This window comes from Schistocerca piceifrons, chromosome 2 (genome assembly GCF_021461385.2).
Source record: "Schistocerca piceifrons isolate TAMUIC-IGC-003096 chromosome 2, iqSchPice1.1, whole genome shotgun sequence".
NCBI classification, from domain to species: domain Eukaryota; kingdom Metazoa; phylum Arthropoda; class Insecta; order Orthoptera; family Acrididae; genus Schistocerca; species Schistocerca piceifrons.
In genome coordinates this window covers 160696026-160717718 of record NC_060139.1, presented here as the reverse complement: position 1 = coordinate 160717718, position 21693 = coordinate 160696026, and the positions used below count along the sequence as shown (strand labels likewise).

The 21693-nt window shown below is 42.9% G+C and overlaps 1 protein-coding gene across 1 annotated transcript in view; it reads left to right on the top strand.

Moving 5' to 3' along the window:
* The window catches only part of LOC124775214 (neuroligin-2-like), a 155581-nt gene that overhangs the window by 5782 nt on the left and 128106 nt on the right, over positions 1-21693 (top strand). The window contains exon 3 of the mRNA XM_047250053.1: positions 4481-4607. Coding sequence (XP_047106009.1) covers positions 4481-4607 — 127 coding nt within the window. The remainder of the gene's footprint in view (positions 1-4480; positions 4608-21693) is intronic.

The window sequence follows — 21693 nt, the reverse complement described above, 5'->3', positions numbered from 1 at the left end:
TATATCGTTGGTTAACTATAAATCTCATTAATACGGTTTACGACTGAAGCCGCGTTCACTCTTGCCGCTATCAATAACGAAAATTCATATGCCTTTGTGTTGTGGTGTGAAAAACAATCAGTTGGTACGCCGGTTGTGTTAGCGTATTCTCTCTCCAGTATCTATACTTAGTGATTACGCAAATATGATCCTTAGGCTATAAGAGTGATGTGGCTGCTGCACATTCAAGTCGTCAGATAATTCATCACCAGATCATGGATGAGGAAGAATTTTCACGTTAGTTGCCACGATGGCTCCCGTACGTTACCTCTTTAAAATTTTTCTGTTGGCGTAATAGAAGGGCGAAATCTACAAAGAAAAAGAAAACACCAGAAGTCAACTAATCGCTCGGATTATAACTACTGCTGCACTTACGAAATAACCCCAAGGTGAAACCTAAAAATCTACGCGTGGTGTCGCCAAGAGAACTCGAAAATGCAATGAAAAAACAAGTGAAATTTATGAAAATCGACTTTAAAGATACAATCCTGGATAGCCAAACCCGTTAAACCGCCCGCTTCTGGGACAGGGTGAGGTGCTCTGGCCCCGGAGGGAATACGCCCCACGGTTTAACAAAGGAAGTCGTTGCGCCAGCCAGTTCGGATATGCTGGGTGGAATTATTTATTCTAACTTGGTACACTTTTGAGACTTCCACTTTCTGTAATAGAAATTTACTATTAGATCTACAAATTACTTTATTGTGAAAAACTTAAAAAATTATGGTGCAGCGTATGACCATCACTGGTCATTACATTCTTCCATCTTTCAGGCAGCATACGAATCCTGCAGCATAAGAATTGGGCATTTTTTGAGGTGATCCATGAATAGATCAGATATTGCGCTTGTTCATATGACCGGAGGTGATGGTCAGCCAGGCCGTGTGCTATTGATCGAAAAAGGTGGTAGTCAGAAGAAGAATATGGTGGGTGGGAAACGACTTCCCCTTTCAACGTTTCCATGTATGTTTTGACAGGTTGTGCGAACGGGTCGAGCACAGTCCTGTCGGAAAATCACCTTTCATATCTATCACTGTATTATGACCGTTTGTCTTTTAGTGCTGGGTTGAAAGCGTAAATTGCTTTTGACAGCGATCTGTGATTGTTTCCGTCGGTTTCAGTACGTGCGAAACATTTCTCTCTTCCACCGCCATGACCAACTTCGATGTGAAAAGCACCGTTTCATGAAACTTTGTAACCAATCTTTGCATATTATTTCACTAGCAGGTGGCTCACCGTAGGTTTTACGAAACATTTTGTGGGCCTCAGTCGAGGATTACTTCATGTTGAAGCATAAAATTGAAACTTCCCGTCAATGACGAGAATTGGGCTCGTAGTGTATGACACGCCGGTCACTTGCAACACCAATTGCCGCTACTGACATCTATTGCAAAACGGCGGAAGCAAAGTTTTAGATCTATATACTTTCATATTCCATTTTTTAAATAATGACATTCTCTTTTTAAGTAATTATATTTTCCTGAAGACTTATTGAGTCTTATCCTTATCCCCGCTAATGCGAGAAGCTGATATAATGAGTTAAAATTGGTGCCAAGGTTGGAACTTGAAATAGGACTCCTGTTTATTAGGCGGTTGTGTTATCAACTACACCTCGTCTTTCCTTTTGTTCTTTGTTTTTCAGGAACGTATTGCTGTTCGTCTCATGAGCTTCCAGTCATGTTGGTCTGGTTGGAAAGGTATTGCACGTGTCCTTAACGTGTCTCTGTGCTATGGGTAATGCAGCTGCACGGACTACCCTAATCCAACGCCCTCCCTAACACAAACTTCAGCTCGCACTTCATCTCATTTTCCCCTCGTGCCTTGGCACAAACTGTAACACATTATTTCATCTGTCCTAATCCAAGATAAAACTGATACTCAATACGCCTCCGGGAAAATACAGTTACATCAGATCAATAGATCACCTGCACCTGAGGCACAGGAAGGATTTCCTCATTACGTACAAAGCTGCGGTGCTGTTTCGATATCGATTAGCTCCTGCGGCCGAGCGGTTCTAGGCGCTACAGTCTGGAACCGCGAGACTGCTACGGTCGCAGTTTCGAATCCTGCCTCGGGCATGGATGTGTGTGATGTCCTCAGGTTAGTTAGGTTTAATTAGTTCTTAGTTCTAGGGGACTGATGACCTCAGAAGTTAAGTCCCATAGTGCTCAGAGCCATTTCAACCATTTTTGATTAGCTCCGACAATACTGACAATTTAACAAGGGGAAAGTGGGCTGAGGTGTGACTAAAATTTTGTGTTAGGGAGAGCATTCAACTAAGGTAGTCCGTACCTACAATAACAGGTTAGTGCAGAGGATAACACATTTGCCTCATAAGCGGCAGACCTTGTTTCATGCTCTGGCTTTACCACAAATTTTAATTCCTTACTGCCGGTATCTTCCTGAAATTACGTATATTACTGCGAAAAATTAAGATTTTTGCAAATATGAAATACGTTCTAAGGTACAACATTTTATCTAGAAACAAATATTCTATGGAACTTTAATAGCGGTGTACTCGAGAAAATCTCAGTACTGTAACTAACCATCTATGTATTGCATAATATCTTCACTACACAACAATAACCAGTAAGTGAAATCAAATTAAGAAGTTTTATTATCGAAAACCCGTTACAAATGAAATATATTTGGAAAAAGTAGCTTCTGGAAATTAACAGAAATTACTATTTTAAAGAGTGGTAAAATAGGTAAGACATCAAAGAAACTGAGTACATTTGCAATTAACACATCTTACATGGTAAAAGTCCTTTTTGTGTTTCAGCGTGCAGGATGGTGCACGAATGACCAAGTGTGTCTTAAGTTCACATGCAATATAAACAGTTCTAAAAATATACTTCATTTCACTCAACATAAAATCCTGTACATGAAGAAATAATCATACATCCAAAATTTCGTATCTAACAAAAACAAATACTGTAGAATATGGCGGAAACTGCTCATGGCGGTCTCTAGTGCATATTCATTCAAGTGGTCACTGGTCTAGAGTACCGACCAAAAAACATCATGTGTTCCTAGGTTCACTATCTGCTGTGTCAGGGGTGTCCAACCTTTTAGTTTACCTGTGCCACGTCGGAAGTAGACGAGTATTTTTGGCACGCACATAATATACTTAACACTAACAATAACTACTGAGGAAAAATAAGTAAGAAAACGGTATGGACCAATAAGAGAACAGGATCGTGTAGTGCGAGATCCAAACTGAAATTAATGACTTTACCATAGCCTCAAATAAACGGCATTTTATGAATTCCTTTACTGATCTTGAGATGGATTCACATACATCCGGCAGCTTCCGGTTTGGACACCCCTACTGTAGATAAAACACTCGCTCTAGTCCTACCCTCTAAAATAGGAGGGTAATCCTTTTTTTATAAGTACAAAGACCAGTTTATTTCTACAAAAGCTTACATCAGTTTACAGCTTGAACATTTTGCAATTTTTCGACATAATCATCATTTCTGTCGATGCATTTTTGTAGAAGCTGTGGCAGTTTTTGTGTGCCCATGTCATACCAGCTGGCAGCCACGCTGTTCAGAAAGTTATGAAGCTCTTCTTTCTCCTCGTCGTCGGAGCTGAATCGCTGGGACCACAATAACGCTGACAGCTACTGTGAGACTCCGAAAAAACTCAAACGGGCAACTCAAAACCGGAGAAGATGAATGTTGAGCAAGAGTGTACACATTCTCCATGACAACGCTCGCCCACATTTCGCTCGGCAAACCGTTGCTCTCCTGCAACTGTTTCAGTGGAACATAATCACCCACCCACCCTTTAGTCCTGACTTGGCGCCCAGTGAATATCACCTGTTTCCTAGGTTAAAATAACATTTGGCCGGAAAGCGATTCAGGTCCGACGACGAGGTGAATGAAGAGGTTCATAACTTTCTGAACAGCATGGCGGCGAGCTGGTATGACATGGGCATACGAAAACTGCCACAGCGTCTACAAAAATGCATCGACAGAAATGGTGATTATGTCTAAAAATAGCTAAATGTGCAAGCTGTAGCCAGTCGGTGTGGCCGTGCAGTTCTAGGCGCTTCAGTCTGGAACCACGTGACCGCTACGGTCGCAGGTTCGAATCCTGCCTCGGGAATGGATGTGTGTGATGTCCTTAGGTTAGTTAGGTTTAAGTAGTTCTAAGTTTTAGGGGACTGATGACCACAGATGTTAAGTCCCATAGTGCTCAGAGCCATTTGAACCATTTTTTTGGAACTATTTTCGACCACAACATCGTCACCTGAGATACTTAAAAGTGGTGAGGAAATTGTCGAAATTATATCCATCAAAATCAGGCTTCGCAGTAGCTGTTTGGTGGTGCTTGTAGAAACGACATGATTTTTTTGCAAATGCAGCCTTGAATGTTACTCAGCTCGCGCCGTCTGTTCGCAGTGGGCGCACGGGAGAGCGGCGGCGCGTCGCGCTACCCCGTCATGGTGTACGTCCACGGCGACTCCTACGAGTGGAGTTCCGGAAACCCTTACGACGGCAGCGTCCTCGCCAGCTACGGCGGCGTCGTCGTCGTCACAATCAACTACCGTCTCGGCGTTCTAGGTCAGTGGCGTACGCAAAGTGGCTCCCTCCCCTCCCGTCACTTGGCACAGATGTCCCATCAGTACTCGAGCGGCCTTCCCCAATGTTGACTCTCACAAGTAGACCACTTATCCGCCCGCCTGCTCGACTAGAGTACTGGCCCGGCTGCCTCGGAAAACGAGGTCGAGAGCGGAACTCGTGCGCTCAGAAGTTTTGACAGTCTGATGTCTTACCACGCTTTTCACGTCAAGTGGTAAAAACTTTCTCGTTCCTTCTAAATTGTTTCGGAAACCACGGACGTGGCTGCACCTGTGCCTTTAAAATATGACTATTAAAGTAGAAGTTTACATAAATGGCCTTTTATAGCACTTATATTTAGTGTAACACAATGAGAGATGATTCTAAATGTATAACACGTTGCTCTGAGCTTTTTCATTATCTAATGCTATTTTGTCTAAAACTGACATGGTGAGACCGTGGCTGTGTACAATTAATGTAGGTTAATTTTTACAAAGAAGAAAACAGCAACCAGGCACTATTAATACTGCTATTTGTTTAGGTAAATAGCGCCAATACCGGTTTCGAACTGGCAAGTTCATCATCAGACGGCTGTTCACATGATTTTCAAGATACACTTTACATTATCGAATAACAAAAATCGAAAACGGACGATAATGTAAAGTGTATCTTGAAAATCATGTGAACAGCCGTCTCATGATGAACTTGCCAGTTCGAAACCGATAAGGCGCTACAGTCTGGAGCCGAGCGACCGCTACGGTCGCAGGTTAGAATCCTGCCTTGGACATGGATGAGTGTGATGTCCTTAGGTTAGTTAGGTTTAATTAGTTCTAAGCTCTAGGCGACTGATGACCTCAGAATTTAAGTCGCATAATGCTCAGAGCAATTTGAATCATTTCTGAAAACGGGAACGGCGCTATTTACCTTAATAAATACACTCCTGGAAATGGAAAAAAGAACACATTGACACCGGTGTGTCAGACCCACCATACTTGCTCCGGACACTGCGAGAGGGCTGTAAAAGCAATGATCACACGCACGGCACAGCGGACACACCAGGAACCGCGGTGTTGGCCGTCGAATGGCGCTAGCTGCGCAGCATTTGTGCACCGCCGCCGTCAGTGTCAGCCAGTTTGCCGTGGCATACGGAGCTCCATCGCAGTCTTTAACACTGGTAGCATGCCGCGACAGCGTGGACGTGAACCGTATGTGCAGTTGGCGGACTTTGAGCGAGGGCGTATAGTGGGCATGCGGGAGGCCGGGTGGACGTACCGCCGAATTGCTCAACACGTGGGGCGTGAGGTCTCCACAGTACATCGATGTTGTCGCCAGTGGTCGGCGGAAGGTGCACGTGCCCGTCGACCTGGGACCGGACCGCAGCGACGCACGGATGCACGCCAAGACCGTAGGATCCTACGCAGTGCCGTAGGGGACCGCACCGCCACTTCCCAGCAAATTAGGGACACTGTTGCTCCTGGGGTATCGGCGAGGACCATTCGCAACCGTCTCCATGAAGCTGGGCTACGGTCCCGCACACCGTTAGGCCGTCTTCCGCTCACGCCCCAACATCGTGCAGCCCGCCTCCAGTGGTGTCGCGACAGGCGTGAATGGAGGGACGAATGGAGCCGTGTCGTCTTCAGCGATGAGAGTCGCTTCTGCCTTGGTGCCAATGATGGTCGTATGCGTGTTTGGCACCGTGCAGTTGAGCGCCACAATCTGGACTGCATACGACCGAGGCACACAGGGCCAACACCCGGCATCATGGTGTGGGGAGCGATCTCCTACACTGGCCGTACACCACTGGTGATCGTCGAGGGGACACTGAATAGTGCACGGTACATCCAAACCGTCATTGAACCCATCGTTCTACCATTCCTAGACCGGCAATGGAACTTGCTGTTCCAACAGGACAATGCACGTCCGCATGTATCCCGTGCCACTCAACGTGCTCTAGAAGGTGTAAGTCAACTACCCTGGCCAGCAAGATCTCCGGATCTGTCCCCCATTGAGCATGTTTGGGACTGGATGAAGCGTCGTCTCACGCGGTCTGCACGTCCAGCACGAACGCTGGTCCAACTGAGGCGCCAGGTGGAAATGGCATGGCAAGCCGTTCCACAGGACTACATCCAGCATCTCTACGATCGTCTCCATGGGAGAATAGCAGCCTGCATTGCTGCGAAAGGTGGATATACACTGTACTAGTGCCAACATTGTGCATGCTCTGTTGCCTGTGTCTATGTGCCTGTGGTTCTGTCAGTGTGATCATGTGATGTATCTGACCCCAGGAATGTGTCAATAAAGTTTCCCCTTCCTGGGACAATGAATTCACGGTGTTCTTATTTCAATTTCCAGGAGTGTAGAAGTATTAATAGTGGCAGGTTGCTGTTTTATTCTTTGTAACAGTTAACCTACATTAATTCTTCATTATCTATGAGCTGCCTCAATTTTAATATTATCCAGCTAAACCCCAAGGACTTGTACACGGTATATTCTAGTGTTCTACCATTATTTTCAATTTTTGTTCTAACAAGTGATCATTGTTGTTTGGAAATCGTGTAAAATGAATATTTGTATTCAAGATTACGGATTCGAACATTGTCTCGAAACACAAATTTAAGCAGCCTCATTCCATCATTTTAAGTTACGATTTCCGTGCAAACTGATTTCATCCTCACAGTTAATTTTCACTTTACGTGCGTGTAGACACTGACAGTTTTTGTTTCACCTTCGCACGGGCTCAAAATTGCGAAAGCGATTGTTCAACGCACTTTCGTTTTGTACTTACACATTGTAATTCCCGAAAATTTACTCTGTGAGGGCAGCAACAACTAAGACATTTACAGAAGGTGTTTGTAAAACCTTAGTCATTGCGGATACAACATTTTTAGTTTTTCGAGATGTTATATATGTTTTACGAGTGTCATCTGTTTTGCTTGTATTTGATGCTCATTTCTATGATTGTTTCATGTGTGTGTGTGTGTGTGTGTGTCCGTTTTTATTTTGGTTTCCATACGACTCGCCAGTTACAACGTGGATGGTTGATGAGTAAATGCTGTTGACTCCATGGAGTGAAGTAAGTTGGGAAAGGGTTTTTTAAGCCGGCGACAGGTCGAGTGACGAAACTGTCTGAGCTCTGTAAGGGAGCTGACGAGCTGAGAAAAGAAATTTCTGTTAGTGGATGTTAGGTCGATGGCGGTAGAGGGCTAGGTGACGAAATGGATCATAGTTGTGTGGAGGAAAGGATTTAGGTATTTATTGCATAGAGAGACGAAATTATATCAAAATGTTTATAAAGATTATTAAATACATGATGTATTTCATCGGTGCAGTTTTCAGCCAGTTATTCAATACTTCTGAAATTAGTTGTACATCTTCTAGGGATTTTCAACTTTCGAGATGTGTGTGTGTGTGTGTGTGTGTGTGTGTGTGTGTGTGTGTGTGTGCGTGCGTGTATGCGCGCGTGCGTGTTTGGGCTGTATTAGGGGAGGCTGGGGAAAGGGAGTAGTGTTGTACATTGCAACGGGAGAAGGGAGGAGTTTGCGTAATGAGAGAGGCAACGGCATAGTAAGATGGTTACGGTTTGACAGTAAATCGAAGTGTAATAAAACGAAATTCAAAATGTAAAAAAAGGGTATTCCGCAAATGATCGAGACTGACGATAATTGGCTTATAAAAAGTTTAACGCAAGGTAGAACTATCAATGATTACTACACCTCTGATTCAGAAAACGAAATACACTTTACCACAGGCAAGTACAAAGGAGACCACCCCACCATAGAAATGGCCAAAGTCAGGTAAGTAAACGTGTATACGGTAGAAGCTCAAAGATCTGACTCATATGCGGCAAGGAGCTTATAAGGTGAATAACGAACTGCCTCGACTCTCCCGCACAGACAGTTTTACATGATGATAAGTTGCTTTTAGAAAATGAAACCCCTAACTCTGCCTCTCAAAAACACACAGTTGAGGTTAAAAAAAGAAAAAGAAAAATATCTGTGTCAGAAGGTATGGTAAAAGTGTTATTAGGAGTAGTTGGAAATAGTGAACACTAAAGAAAATATGTTAAATAGAAACAGCTACAAATTTGTCATTAAAATTTTCGTGCCCAAAGCACCAAATAACATGAAAGAGTAACTGTAGAGGAATGGGCGACAGTACACCCACGCTTTAAATATTTAAAAGAAACTTTGGTGGTATGATGATTTCATGTAGCAGGAATAGGATAAGTTTGTACTTGAAAGTAATGACGAATAAAGTGCCCAGGATATCGACGTCAGCTCATATAACTGATTCTAAGACGTTCTGCTAGTTAAGAATCACTGTTGGTTAACAGTAGGTTTCATTCAGACTCCTTGAAAGCAAGAGATATTGCTCTGATACAATGTTTGTATCCGTGCATCCCTGCACCCACTCTCTCTCACAATGATGACTCTGTAAATATGTCAGCAAACAATAGGCACGTCACCGTCCAGTGGAAAAGTCATGTATCACAAGTTACAACTGTCCCAGGCAGATTTTATGTTTCTTACTTTAACCTTAATGAATTAACGTGTCATTACAATTTAAAATACTCTCACACAGTGTCTATTTCGTTGCTATTACAAACATAACATGAACAGTATAGCCACTGGCTTTTCTGTTTACTGACTTTAAGCTTAGCGTAAAAATTTGATATCTCAGTGGAGAAACTGAATTTTATTTGTTAAGATGTTTAAAATGAAACACTAACCCACTCTTTAGAGTATTTTTTTTTCTAAATCTAACTAAAAAGGAAACATTGACACTGTACCAGTCTCTGTAAACTAGCTATTGTCGTTACCAAGAAGGTAAAAATACGAACGTTATCCATGTGATTATTCCACTCGTTACTGGAATTTAAAAGCTATTGTCCACCATTTTCAGCCCAAAACCTCCATACTTACGCTTAAGGTATTTATTTTGGAATATGGTTGTGTTTACGGTACTCGGGGAAGTAAATATTACTCTAAGACTGACGTATGTGGAACATATGTTTGACTGCTGTAGTTTTTATATCTTATTTTTGGTTGTGTCAGTCTACATCGCACGGCTAATTTTTTGCTGGAGGAAACAATGAAAATATTTCTCCATTTTGCAACTTTTCGTATTACTGTCGCAGGCCTGGGCAAGTGGGATAACGGTGGTGTACATGTTGAGACTGTGCGTCTCCGGTAATGTGTAGTCACCTAAATATTTAAACATTTTCGCAGGAATATGAAATCGCTTGGGATATCCACCGACATTAATACATCCGCTGCATGAATCAAGGTATATCCGTGACGACGTCGGCTCCCTTGCGCTACAAATTACAGAGGACGGCCATATTAATTCTCGGCAGCTGATTTATGCGAAGTTCTTTTTGCCTTATTTCCCGTTTCTGTGCCATTGAAACTTGCTACTATCAGTGAATCTCAATTTCCCTCAGCTAAATTAAACGTATACAGACCAACAGCGGCAGAAGAAAAATGAGTTACCGGAAAGTAAAGTAGGTTACGAAAGCCGCACGTAGAGGAACAGCTGGTCAAAACGTGACATTAATTTCCGGTTTTGTAATGTGATTAGTTTGATGCTACGTACCTGTGTCTTAGTCACTTCATCACATTTTGTCTACTACTAATGAGACATTGCAGTATTGTATAATTATTATTGTGATAGGCAACTGCCCTCCAGAACAATCGAATTAAATAATTAACAATCCGGTAGTTTCTCTTGTACGTCGGTTTATTTTCCTTAATATCTTTTAATTATCGATTAGTCATCAAGTACTCGCAAAATCTGATATCTGCAATATTTTTGTATATCTAAAATAAATTTTCCTTGTGAATAATAGGTCGTAAACGTGCTGCAGCTACTGCATCTACATCTACCTTCTGCAAGCAGCCTTAATCAGTATGGTGAACAGTACTAATATCATTTCTCCCTTTAATCAAATGAGGCTATATGACAGCAAAAAAACCTTTTCAAATCAAAAAAACATGTATGATGTATACACTGACGAGCCAAAACATTATGACCACTTGCTTAACAGCGTGTTTGTTCGCCTTTGGAACAAAATAATACACTGATTCTGCACATCAGGAATCTGACAGTTTGCTGGTAGGTTTGTGGAAGTATATGGTACTAGGTGTCTACGCACAGCTCGTTAATTCTCGTAAAAACGGGCCGCTGATTTGCGTACGCTGTGATGACACCGTATAGCAACCCAGGTGGGTTCCCTAGGATTTACCTAAGGCGACTCTGGTTGTCAAGACTTCAACGTAATTTTACCATAATGCTCCTCAAACCATTGTAGCGCGGTTCTGGCTCAGAGACACAGACAACTATACTGCTGAAGGACACCATGTATGACGGAATGCATGTCATTCGCAGCTGTCAGCGTTTCTTCGATTAATACCACAGGTCCCAAGTAAGCGCGGGAGAACGTATCCGATAGTATAGTACTGATCCCACCATCCTGTATCCGTGGTGCGCTGCGCTTTCGAGTATTTGAGGGGACGATCAGCGACCTAGTGTAACAAAAATGTGATTTATCCAAGAGCCGACACGTTTCCACTGATCGACGATCAAATCCCGATGGTCCCATGCCCACTGCAATCATAACTGACGATGTAACTGGGTCAACAAGTGCACACGTAGGGGTGGTCTGCTGCAGAGTTCCATATTCAAAAATGTGCGATGAACAGTGTACTCCGAATCATTTGGGCGTGCACCAGCATTGTGCTCTTTCGTTAGAAATGCCACAGTTCACCATCTATTCTACAGAGTGATCAAAAAGTCAGTATAAATTTGAAAACTTAATAAACCACGGAATAATGTAGATAGAGATGTAAAAACTGACACACATGCTTGGAATGACGTGGGGTTTTATTAGAACAAAAAAAAAAGTTCACAAAATGTCCGACAGATAGCGCTGGACGGCAAAACGTCAGTGACTGTGCATGACCATCGTGTATAAAAGGAGATGTAATGAGAGAGAGAATCTTTTTACCTCCATTATCTCCCCTTACTCTATTTTATGTTCCCTTTTCTATCGCCTTATATATGTAACATTCTATTCTTGATTTAGTTGTCAAGTCACTCGGCTGAAGAGCGGCGGATTGTGCCGCTGACAGCCCTCCCCAGCCCATATGGGGCAGGGGAATGAAATCACAATAAAGAAAAAAACAGAGAGAGAGAGAATCAGATGCGCCAGCAGTCGCAGCATGTTGACGTTACCTGAAAAGGCGCTTTTAGTGAAAGTGTGTTATCAGAATGGGGAATGTGCTAGTTCAGCGTTACGATCCTGTCGCCATAGGAAGGGGATTCGAACGGGTAAAGGTCCGTTGACAAATGCAGCTGTGGCGAGAATGATTTCGAAGTTCGAACCTACGGGTTGTTTAGACGATAGACCCCATAGTGGACGACCGAGGCTGCTGAGGCAGTTCAGGAAGAAGTGGAGACTGTAGTGGGTTCGTCTATGCACGGGGAAGTCAGCGCTTGTGCAGTCGCACGTCGCACCGGCATTCCATACGGTACTGTTTGGTTGGTCCGATGTTATCCGTACAAAATCCATCGGCATTATGAACTGTTATCTGGCGATTTAGTGAAGCGGAGGGCATTTGCGGTGTGGGCGTTTCGAAAGATGGCGGAAGATGACGATTGGTTGAGTAACGTGCTGTGGACCGACGAAGCTCATTTCACGCTCCGAGGGTCTGTCAACGCCCACAACTGCAGAATCTGCGCTACCGAAAATCCTAGAACTGTCGTGGAAACTCCATTGCACGACGAGAAAGTCACGGTATGGGTTGGATTCACCAGATCTACCGTTATCGGGCCTTTTTTCTTCGAGGAAATGCGTGATTCAGGTTTTGTAGCTGCTAACGTGATGGGTGAGAGGTACGCTGATACGTTACAGAATCGCATCATACCCAGCCTGGCTGATACACACCGGCTGGAACGTACGATGATTATGCAGGATGGCGCTCCACCCCACGTTCCTAGACGCGTGAAAGATCCCTTGCAAATGGTTCAAATGGTTCAAATGGCTCTGAGCACTATGGGACTTAGCATCCGTGGTCATCAGTACCCTAGAACTTAGAACTACTTAAACCTAACTAACCTAAGGACATCACACGCATCCATGCCCGAGGCAGGATTCGAACCTGCGACCGTAGCAGTCACGCCGTTCCGGACTGAGCGCCTAGAACCGCTAGACCACCGCGGCCGACAGATCTCTTGCGCGCGTCGTTTGGTGATGATCATGTGCTCAGCCGCCACTTCCGTCATGGTTGGCCTCCGTGCGATTATTGGCTTTGGGGTTACCTGAAGTCGCAAGTGTATCGTAATCGACCGACATCTCTAGGGATGCTGAAAGACAACACCCGACGCCAATGCCTCACCATAACTCCGGACATGCTTTACAGTGCTGTTCACAACATTATTCCCTCGACTACCGCTGTAGTTGAGGAATGATGGTGGACACGTTGAGCATTTCCTGTAAAGAACGTCATCTGTGCTTTGTCTTACTTTGTTATGCTAATTATTGCTATTCTGATCAGATGAAGCGCCATCTGTCGGACATTTTTTTTTTACTTTTGTATTTTTTTTTGTTCTAAAACCCCACCCATGTCATTCGAAGCATGTGTGCCAATTTGTACCTCTCTATCTACATTATTCCGTGATTTATTCCGTTTTCAAATTTATACTGACTTTTTGATGACCTGGTACTTTATGGACCAGACAAGCCTTTGAACAACATGCTCTGTGAAGAATCGTGGACGTCCAAACATTTAGCTACTACTGGTACTTCGACTGTCCTCTTTCCGTAGATGCTCACGACAGTGGCACGTGAACATTCGTTGAGCTTCTGCGTTTCCGAGATACTCGTAATAATAGTCTGCATTTTATTAAAGTCGCTTATTTCAATGGATATCCCCCTTTGTAGCCCATATCTTCGCTAGAGTGATCCCTGGTCCGTGTCTGCTCCGCTTACATATTTTTGTTACCGAGTCACGTTCCCGCAACGTCAACAAGCGGCATCCAATATCGCAGTAGGTAGAAGTCATAATGGTTTGGCTGATCAGTGTATATAAGGACTGAAATGACGAACGAAAATTTGTACGTAGGCCGGGATTCGAACCTGGGTCCCCTGCGGTAACCACTACGCCACCCTGACACAGTTGCTTTGCTGAACTGCATGCGCTATCCTATCACACCTGTGCCGTCAATCTAAATTCTCATTGACGCCTCAGCATCCTTAGTATCCCCCTAAATTCGAAGAGTGTTGCAGAGACTCATCCGCTGAATTCCAGTAGCGCCTCACTATCGAACGAAACGAGGGATCCTCTCTGAAACGCAGGCATAGGTACTTTAATCAAATGAAACTGTGGTTCCAGAGACATTTGTAAGTCCCAGACTTGTATGATACGTATTTATGCAGAATGAAGTGACAAAGAAAAACTTGTACCAAGGCCGGAAATCGTTTGCAAGGCTATTGTGCCAGTGTGGCGCAATGGTTAGTGCATCTGCCTTGTGAACAGGAGACATGGATCCTAATCGCGGCCTTGGTACAGATATTTCATTCCGCACTTCATTCTGCGAGAATACACACACACACTTATATATATATATATATATATATATATATATATATATATATTCCTCTGTCGTAAATTTGAAAGGCTTCCCTATTTCATAATTAATCTAGAAACTATAACAGTTACTGCGTTGTTTCACTTAAATGCACTGTTGTTATTATGTTCTTTCACTAATAATACAGAAAACCAACTAGTTTCGAGGTTAGGAAACGACTGAACCAACTTACTAGCGGTTGTCAACAATGACATAAATGTATCTTCTAAATTCTTAATGGAAAGTAAATAAATTTACTGGAATAATTATTTTTGATTCTCTGGATGTTCTGGAAAACTACCACAGATACACGTCTAGACACGTTTTATTAGATTCACCAGATCAATAACAACAAAATTAATGGAGATCGTGCTTTACTTTAACGTCATACAGTTTTGCGATGGCTTCATATTAGCGAACTGGCTGAATTTCTGACAAAATCTTTTATCAGCCGCAACTATGTAACTAAACATTTGTGGACCTATGTTTATACGAACTTTTTTCTTTATTTTTTCTTGTAGAATAACATATTAAACAATTTCCATGTATTGATGACTCATATATATATATATATATATATATATATATATATATATATATATATATATATATACTTGTGAACTGGAGACCCCTGTTCGAATCTTGGTCTTATAATGGTAAGCATTCTCCCTTGTCCTCTTCCATTCTCGAATGGTGCCTGGAAAGTATAACTGAAGGCAATGTTCCGTTCCAGTTAGCACTTTCGTGATTTTGTTCCCACGGTTGCTATGCGACACGGAAATTAATATTTTGCTTTATTGTTTTAGGGACGTGCGTTCTGGGATTTTAACAGAAAACGTATCCGTGTCGAGTAACGCCATCCTTGTAGTGTAGGCTGTTGTCTGACACTCTCTCGCCCGCTAATTGAATCTCTGACGGAATATGGTGCTCTTCATAGGAACATGTTATGTCCTATATTAATTGTACCTCGAATTTTTACCTGACGGGGAAGAATTACTCGAGGAACGATCCCATGACGATCTGAATTACCAGATCCATAGGTGAATTATATTTCCTTAGTTATCTTTGATATGAAACTTCCTGGCAAATTAAAACTGTGTGCCCGACCGAGTCTCGGTCGGGCACACAGTTTTAAGCGCACACTCCGCTGCAGAGTGGAAATCTCATTCTGGAAACATCCCCCAGGCTGTGGCTAAGCCATGTCTCCTCAATATCATTTCTTTCAGGAGTGCTAGTTCTGCAAGGTTCGCAGGAGAGCTTCTGTAAAGTTTGGAAGGTAGGAAACGAGGTACTGACAGAAGTAAAGCTGTGAGGACCGGGTGTGAGTCGTGCTTCGGTAGCTCAGTTCGTAGAGCATTTGCCCGCGAAAGGCAAAGTTTTAATCTGCCAGGAAGTTTCATATCAGCGCACACTCCGCTGCAGAGTGAAAATCTCATTCTGGTTATCTTTGATATGTCCATAAATGTCCATAAATTATATTTCTTTCGTTATCTTTGATATGTCCATAAATAATAACTAAAAACATACCGCTATCTTTGAGAGGCCATTCCATTTGATATCGCTCCGTAGACATTCTTCTCTGAGTCATCAGGTTCTCTCTTCTGCCGACCTCTCCATTACAGAGTAGCCCTTACATCATACGTCCTTAGTTAATTATTCGATATAGTCCAATCTCTGCCTTCTCCTCTAGAGATTTTACTCTCCACAGCCCCCTTTGATGTCTTAACAAATATCTTGTCATCTTATCCCTTTATGTTGTCACTGATTTCTATGTGTTAATTCCTTGAACTATCATGCGGAGAACATTCCTTTTCAGCTTATTTAATTTTCAACATCGTTTTATAGCACCACAGATTAAACGCTTCAGTTCTCTTCTTCGCCACTTCTCCAACAGCGCACACAATGAAGAGCTACAAACGTACGAGTACGTTCTCAGAGATGTTTGATAGTAGTAGAATTCTTTTGGCCAGGAATGCCCTGTTTGCCACTGGTCAGGTTTTCATTTTCTCATTGCTTCGTCTGTGATGTGTTAATTTGGTTATAATGTAGACTTACTTATCCTCGCCTACTTCGCGATCACCAATTTCGATTTTATGTTGAAGACTAATTTCATTTCTGTTACTCCTCATTACTTCAGCCTTTGTAAGGTTTACTCTCAGGACAAATTTACATGAGATTACTCATTCCACACGAGCAGTCCTGCAAGTTTTCAAATAAAAATGGTTCAAATGGCTCTGAGCACTATGGGACTTATCATCTATGGTCATCAGTCCCCTAGAACTTAGAACTACTTAAACCTAACTAACCTAAGGACATCACACACATCCATGCCCGAGGCAGGATTCGAACCTGCGACCGTAGCAGTCGCGCGGCTCCGGACTGAGCGCCTAGAACCGCTAGACCACCGCGGCCGGCCCCTGCAATTTTTCCTCATTTTTACAGAGGAGCGCACTGTCATCAGAGAATCTAATTAATTATATTATTTCACCCTGAATGTTAAATTCCCCTCTTGAAACCTTCTCTTATTTCCGTTTTTGCATCTTCGATGTGTAGATTGAACAGTAGAGTGAAAGACTGCGTCCCTGTCTTACGCCCACTTTCTTTCGGGCCCTTCGTTCTTCGGTTTAGATTCTTTTCCTTCCCTCTTCGCATATTGCCCCAAGTTCCTCATCACTCACTCTTATTTTTCTCCAAAGTTGGAGCATCTTGAGCCTTTTTACACCTTTGAATGCTTTTCCCAGGTCGACAAACCCAATGGACTTGTTTTCCTCTCTGACACCGTTACTTATCCTGAAGTGAAATTGATTCTTCTCCAACAGATCCTCAGTTTCCTTTCACATTCTTATTTACATATTTCTTGTTACAATTATGATGAGTGAGTTCATAACCAGACTGTGCGGTAGTCTTCCAACTTACCTGCCCTTGATGTCTACTGGATTTTGTGGATGATCTGTTTGTGCAAGTCTCATTGTGTTTCTCTAGTTTCAGAGATTCTACACCCAGTGAGAATAGTCACTTGGTTGCCGCTTTTCTCATTGATTTTAGATATTCGTAGGAATATTATCTACCCCTTCAGCTTTGTTTGATCTCAAAGTTCAGGTGAATTCTAATACAGGGTCCCCTATTTCTCCCATACTCGCTTCTTCTGTCGCATCATCAGACACTTCTCGCGCTCGTAGTGCCCTTCAATGTACTCTTTCTGCTTATCCACTCTCTCCTGTGCGTATAGCAGTGGTACTATCATTGCAGCCTTAATGTTGTTGCTTACAGTTTTAATTTCACCGAAGTTGGTTCTGAATATTCTGCATGCTGATCAGTCCTTCCGACGACCAAGTGTCTTTCGATTTCTTTACTCATTTCTTGCAGCCATTTCGCCTTGGTGTAGTTACAGTTCCTGTTTATTTCCGTGCTAATGGAATTACTTTGTTGCTTTCTTGGCTTTCCTTAAATATTTCTGTACTTTCATCTTTAACTGATAACTTGCGTATTTCTTCTTATACCTGTGTTTTCTTTGCAGCTACGTTCTTAAGTTTCCATGTTTTAGTTCTGCGACTGCCAAATGGCCAGTCGCCTTCAAGTGCATACCGTGGTATTCATTACTGCGTTATCTACAGCCTTAGACAACTTTAAAAGCTTCTCATCATTCCAGAGTACTCCAGTATCCCCCTTCTTTCCCCATTTATTCTTCCGGATGATTCTCTTCAATTTCGGTCTAATGTTCTTCATTACTAAATCGTGATGTAAGATTATATGAGCCCTTAAGTGTGACTTACAATGAAATGTTGGATATAGGAACCTCTGTCTGACCATAATGAAATCCGGCTGTTCTCTTCCCCTATCTTCGATCACTTTGAAGGCACCGATATGTAAAGTTCTCTTCTGGTACAGCGTTATTAGCATCATGCAGATTTGTGGAGCACTCGAATTTTTGGGCGATATTATGTTAGACTGCGCGGGATCTTAGCAGCACTTTAGCCGTGGTCGAAGCTCCGGCCGACCACATCTCACCACCACAAATGAGAATCACTGTATCGTGTAATAAGCACGTCGTCATCTGCTCCTACCATCCGAAAACAAGTAATGGGCTCTCAGAAGCATTGTGTTGAGCAGTGAACCACGGTTCTGAACTACCCGGGTGACCAATGTCGGCACATGTATATACAGTGTGTCCCTGCGGGAGTGGTCAGGATTCAAGAATGGAACAGGAATAGACATTCGAAACAAAGAAAGTGTAGTAAACATGGATTCTAAAACGTATACCTTAAGAGATATGAGCACTTCATCATCTTCAGTACTGTGAAACAAATCTCTTGTACTGCAAGGTCTTTGCCTTCCATATTATTGAAGAAGCAGTATAGAGTAAAAGAGGAAAAAAATATCTATTGGACATGGGCTCTAAAATGCATACCTTAATAGCTGTAATCATTTGTTCAGCAGAGGTGATGTAGGGTGATTTTTTCCATCGGGTACAAACTCTGTGGATTCATCAACGAGAGATACGGAACAAAAAATGTCTAATGAACTGATGTCCGGCAATGCATGCTTCCCATGCTAGAGACAATTTACCCAATCATATTTTGTTACAGAGACTGCGATCTAATACGCACTGCACCATGAAGTCACAGTTACAGTACGCATGGTTTCCTCCTAGAGCGTGGTATTGTTCCTCATACATCCTGCCCTAGCGCCCTCTCGTGCCATTAGTAATTCGTAATGTTGTGTCCTATTCACTTCTCTTGCTGACGTTGTAGTGGATGTGACATAGCGTTGTGCACAATGATTCCTTATTCAACTCATGAGCCTGCCGAGATGGTGTTTACTTTGGAAAGCGAAATGGCAACGGGCGGTGAGCAGTAATGTTGTATAAGGAGACCTATCCCCGCCGACAACAGCCACAACGTTCAATGTTTCTTCACCAGGAAACCACTATTCCGGGATTTGTGTCATTCATCTTATTCACAGATGCGGCCTCCTTTACGTGGAGTGTTAACTTCAACTTTCATAACAGTCATCGGTGGGATAGTACATAGAAGTCCTGGTGATAGCGAATCGTTAGCACCAGTACAGCCGGTATGTGAGGGCCGGGATTATTGGAGACCTATTTTGGGACTAATCTTCCTTCCACGTCGCCTAACAAGCCGGAACAATCGGCATTTCTTGCGTTTGACTTTGCCTGCCCAGATATCAGAAGTGCCATTGGTCATTCGAAGGGTTATTGGTCGCTACATGATGGTGCTCCAGTCCACTTCACCGTTAACGTCCGAACACATCTAAATCGTGTCTTTCCGGGTCCAGTGATCGGATGAGGGGGTCCAGTAGCAAGGATGAGGGGGCTGTGTCAACAAATCTCATCATGTGCGATTTCTGATTATGGAGCCATCTCAAAAATATCCTGTAGGCAAAACCTATTCCTGATATGGAGACAATGCAGCAGCGTATTCATGCTGCCTTTGACACTGTTCGGATGAAGCGTATCCGATGTGAACGTGTGAAGCAGAACATACCACGCCGCCTTAACGCATGTGTTGAGGCACATAGGCACATGGAAATTATTTTCAACACATACTATAAGTGTGGCTGCATGGTACAGCACGCGCTCAGACAGCAGTCTCTGTAACAATATGTGACTGACTAAGTGGTCTCTAGCATCGAAGCCAAGCATTTCCGGACACAAGTTCATTAGATCTTGTTTGCCTCGTATCCTCTCATCAATCGGAACTTACAGTTTGTACATTGTGGAATATGTATGTTGTGCGTGTGTCTGCGTATGCGTGTGTGTTTGGGGTGTGTGTGTGTGTGTGTGTGTGTGTGTGTGTGGGTGGGTGTGTGTGTGTGTGTGTGTGTGTGTGTGTGTGTGTGTGGTGTGCGTGTGTAAGGAATACTCACAATATAAATAAATCTGTAAATAAACAAGCAAAAATCACAATACGCGTAAATGTTTAAATGCTAGGCAGTTGCAGAGATTAACAGAATCGTAACAGATTCCAGAAGTACGATTAATACAGTGAAAGATGAATCCAGAAATTACATGTCAAATCTCTCATGCTTACTGCTGAGGAACACGACATGATTTCGAAGAATATGCTGTTGATTTTTTTGTAATCCCCGTGCGCTACGTAACAATAACGCAGGGCTACGTACCCACCCTTGTAAGCCTTCTTTGCTACCATTTATTTCAGTTCGTTTTTTAAATTAAAATCATTAGTGAGCTATTAACATTTAATTGTCTAAAACTTTGATTTCACTCTACTAAGCTGCAATACCTTTCACAGATTTTTCTCTGGCTGGTTTTATTGGGGTCAACATGACTCGAACTCTTGTGCCCACCTATTCATCTCAGAGTAGGATTTGCACCCCACATCCTGTTATTTGCTGGATGTGTTCGTAACACAGTCATTCCCCACAGTCTCTATCCTCTACAATTCCCTCTAGTAACATTCAGCATATTCCTTGATGCCTTAACATATGTCCTATCATACTGTCCCTTCTTCTTTTCAGTGTTTTCCAAATCGTTCGCTCTTCGTGGATTCTGAGGAGAACCTCCTCATTCCTTATCTTAATAGTTCACTTGATTTTCAACATTCATCTGCAGTACAACGTCTCAAACGCCTTATCTTAATAGTTCACTTGATTTTCTACATTCATCTGTAGTACAACGTCTCGAACGCCTCGATTCTCTGCTGTTCTTTTACATATTGAATATTATCCGTATTTCCGTATACCTTTCGACTATGTTTCTCAGAACTTCCCCTAGACCCGGCCACCTCCCGCACAGGACCTGGTTGCTTACAGCAATTCAAATTGGTGGTCGCCCTACGTTAATCAGTATGGGGCATGAGCAATATCTCATACATCGCATAAGTCGTGTACGCCAACTATTTTATACAGGATACATATAAATAAATGCATGTACTAGGTTTTTATATTTCTCTTATAGGGTATATTACCCCTAGAATTTATGCAGAAACAGTTCAAATCCACCCTTTCTGAACAAAGTTTGCAGGAGGTTTGGTTCACACGGCTGCGAGCACTATGGGACTTAACATCTGAGGCCATCAGTCCCCGAGACTTAGAACTACTTTAACCTAACTAACCTAAGGACAACACACACATTCATGTCCGAAGCAGTATTCGAACCTGCGACGGCAGCAGTTGCACGGTTCCGGACTGAAGCGCCTGGAACCGCTCGGCCACAACGGCCGGCTCAGGAAGTTTCCCTACCAAATCTGTCCCAAATATTTCCAGTTGCGATTTCATTTGCCTCACAGAAAAAGGTTTCATCTACCAAGAGCCCTTGGAATGAGAGCCAAATTAATTAATGGCCAAATCAATATAAGCAATAACTCGCTGATCATGTTACCACTAAAACAACAACAAATAGAAGTGTAGACATAACCAGCCTAAATAATTAATTAATTTCCCCCTCCCCCCCTCTCTCTCTCTCACACACACGCACACACAC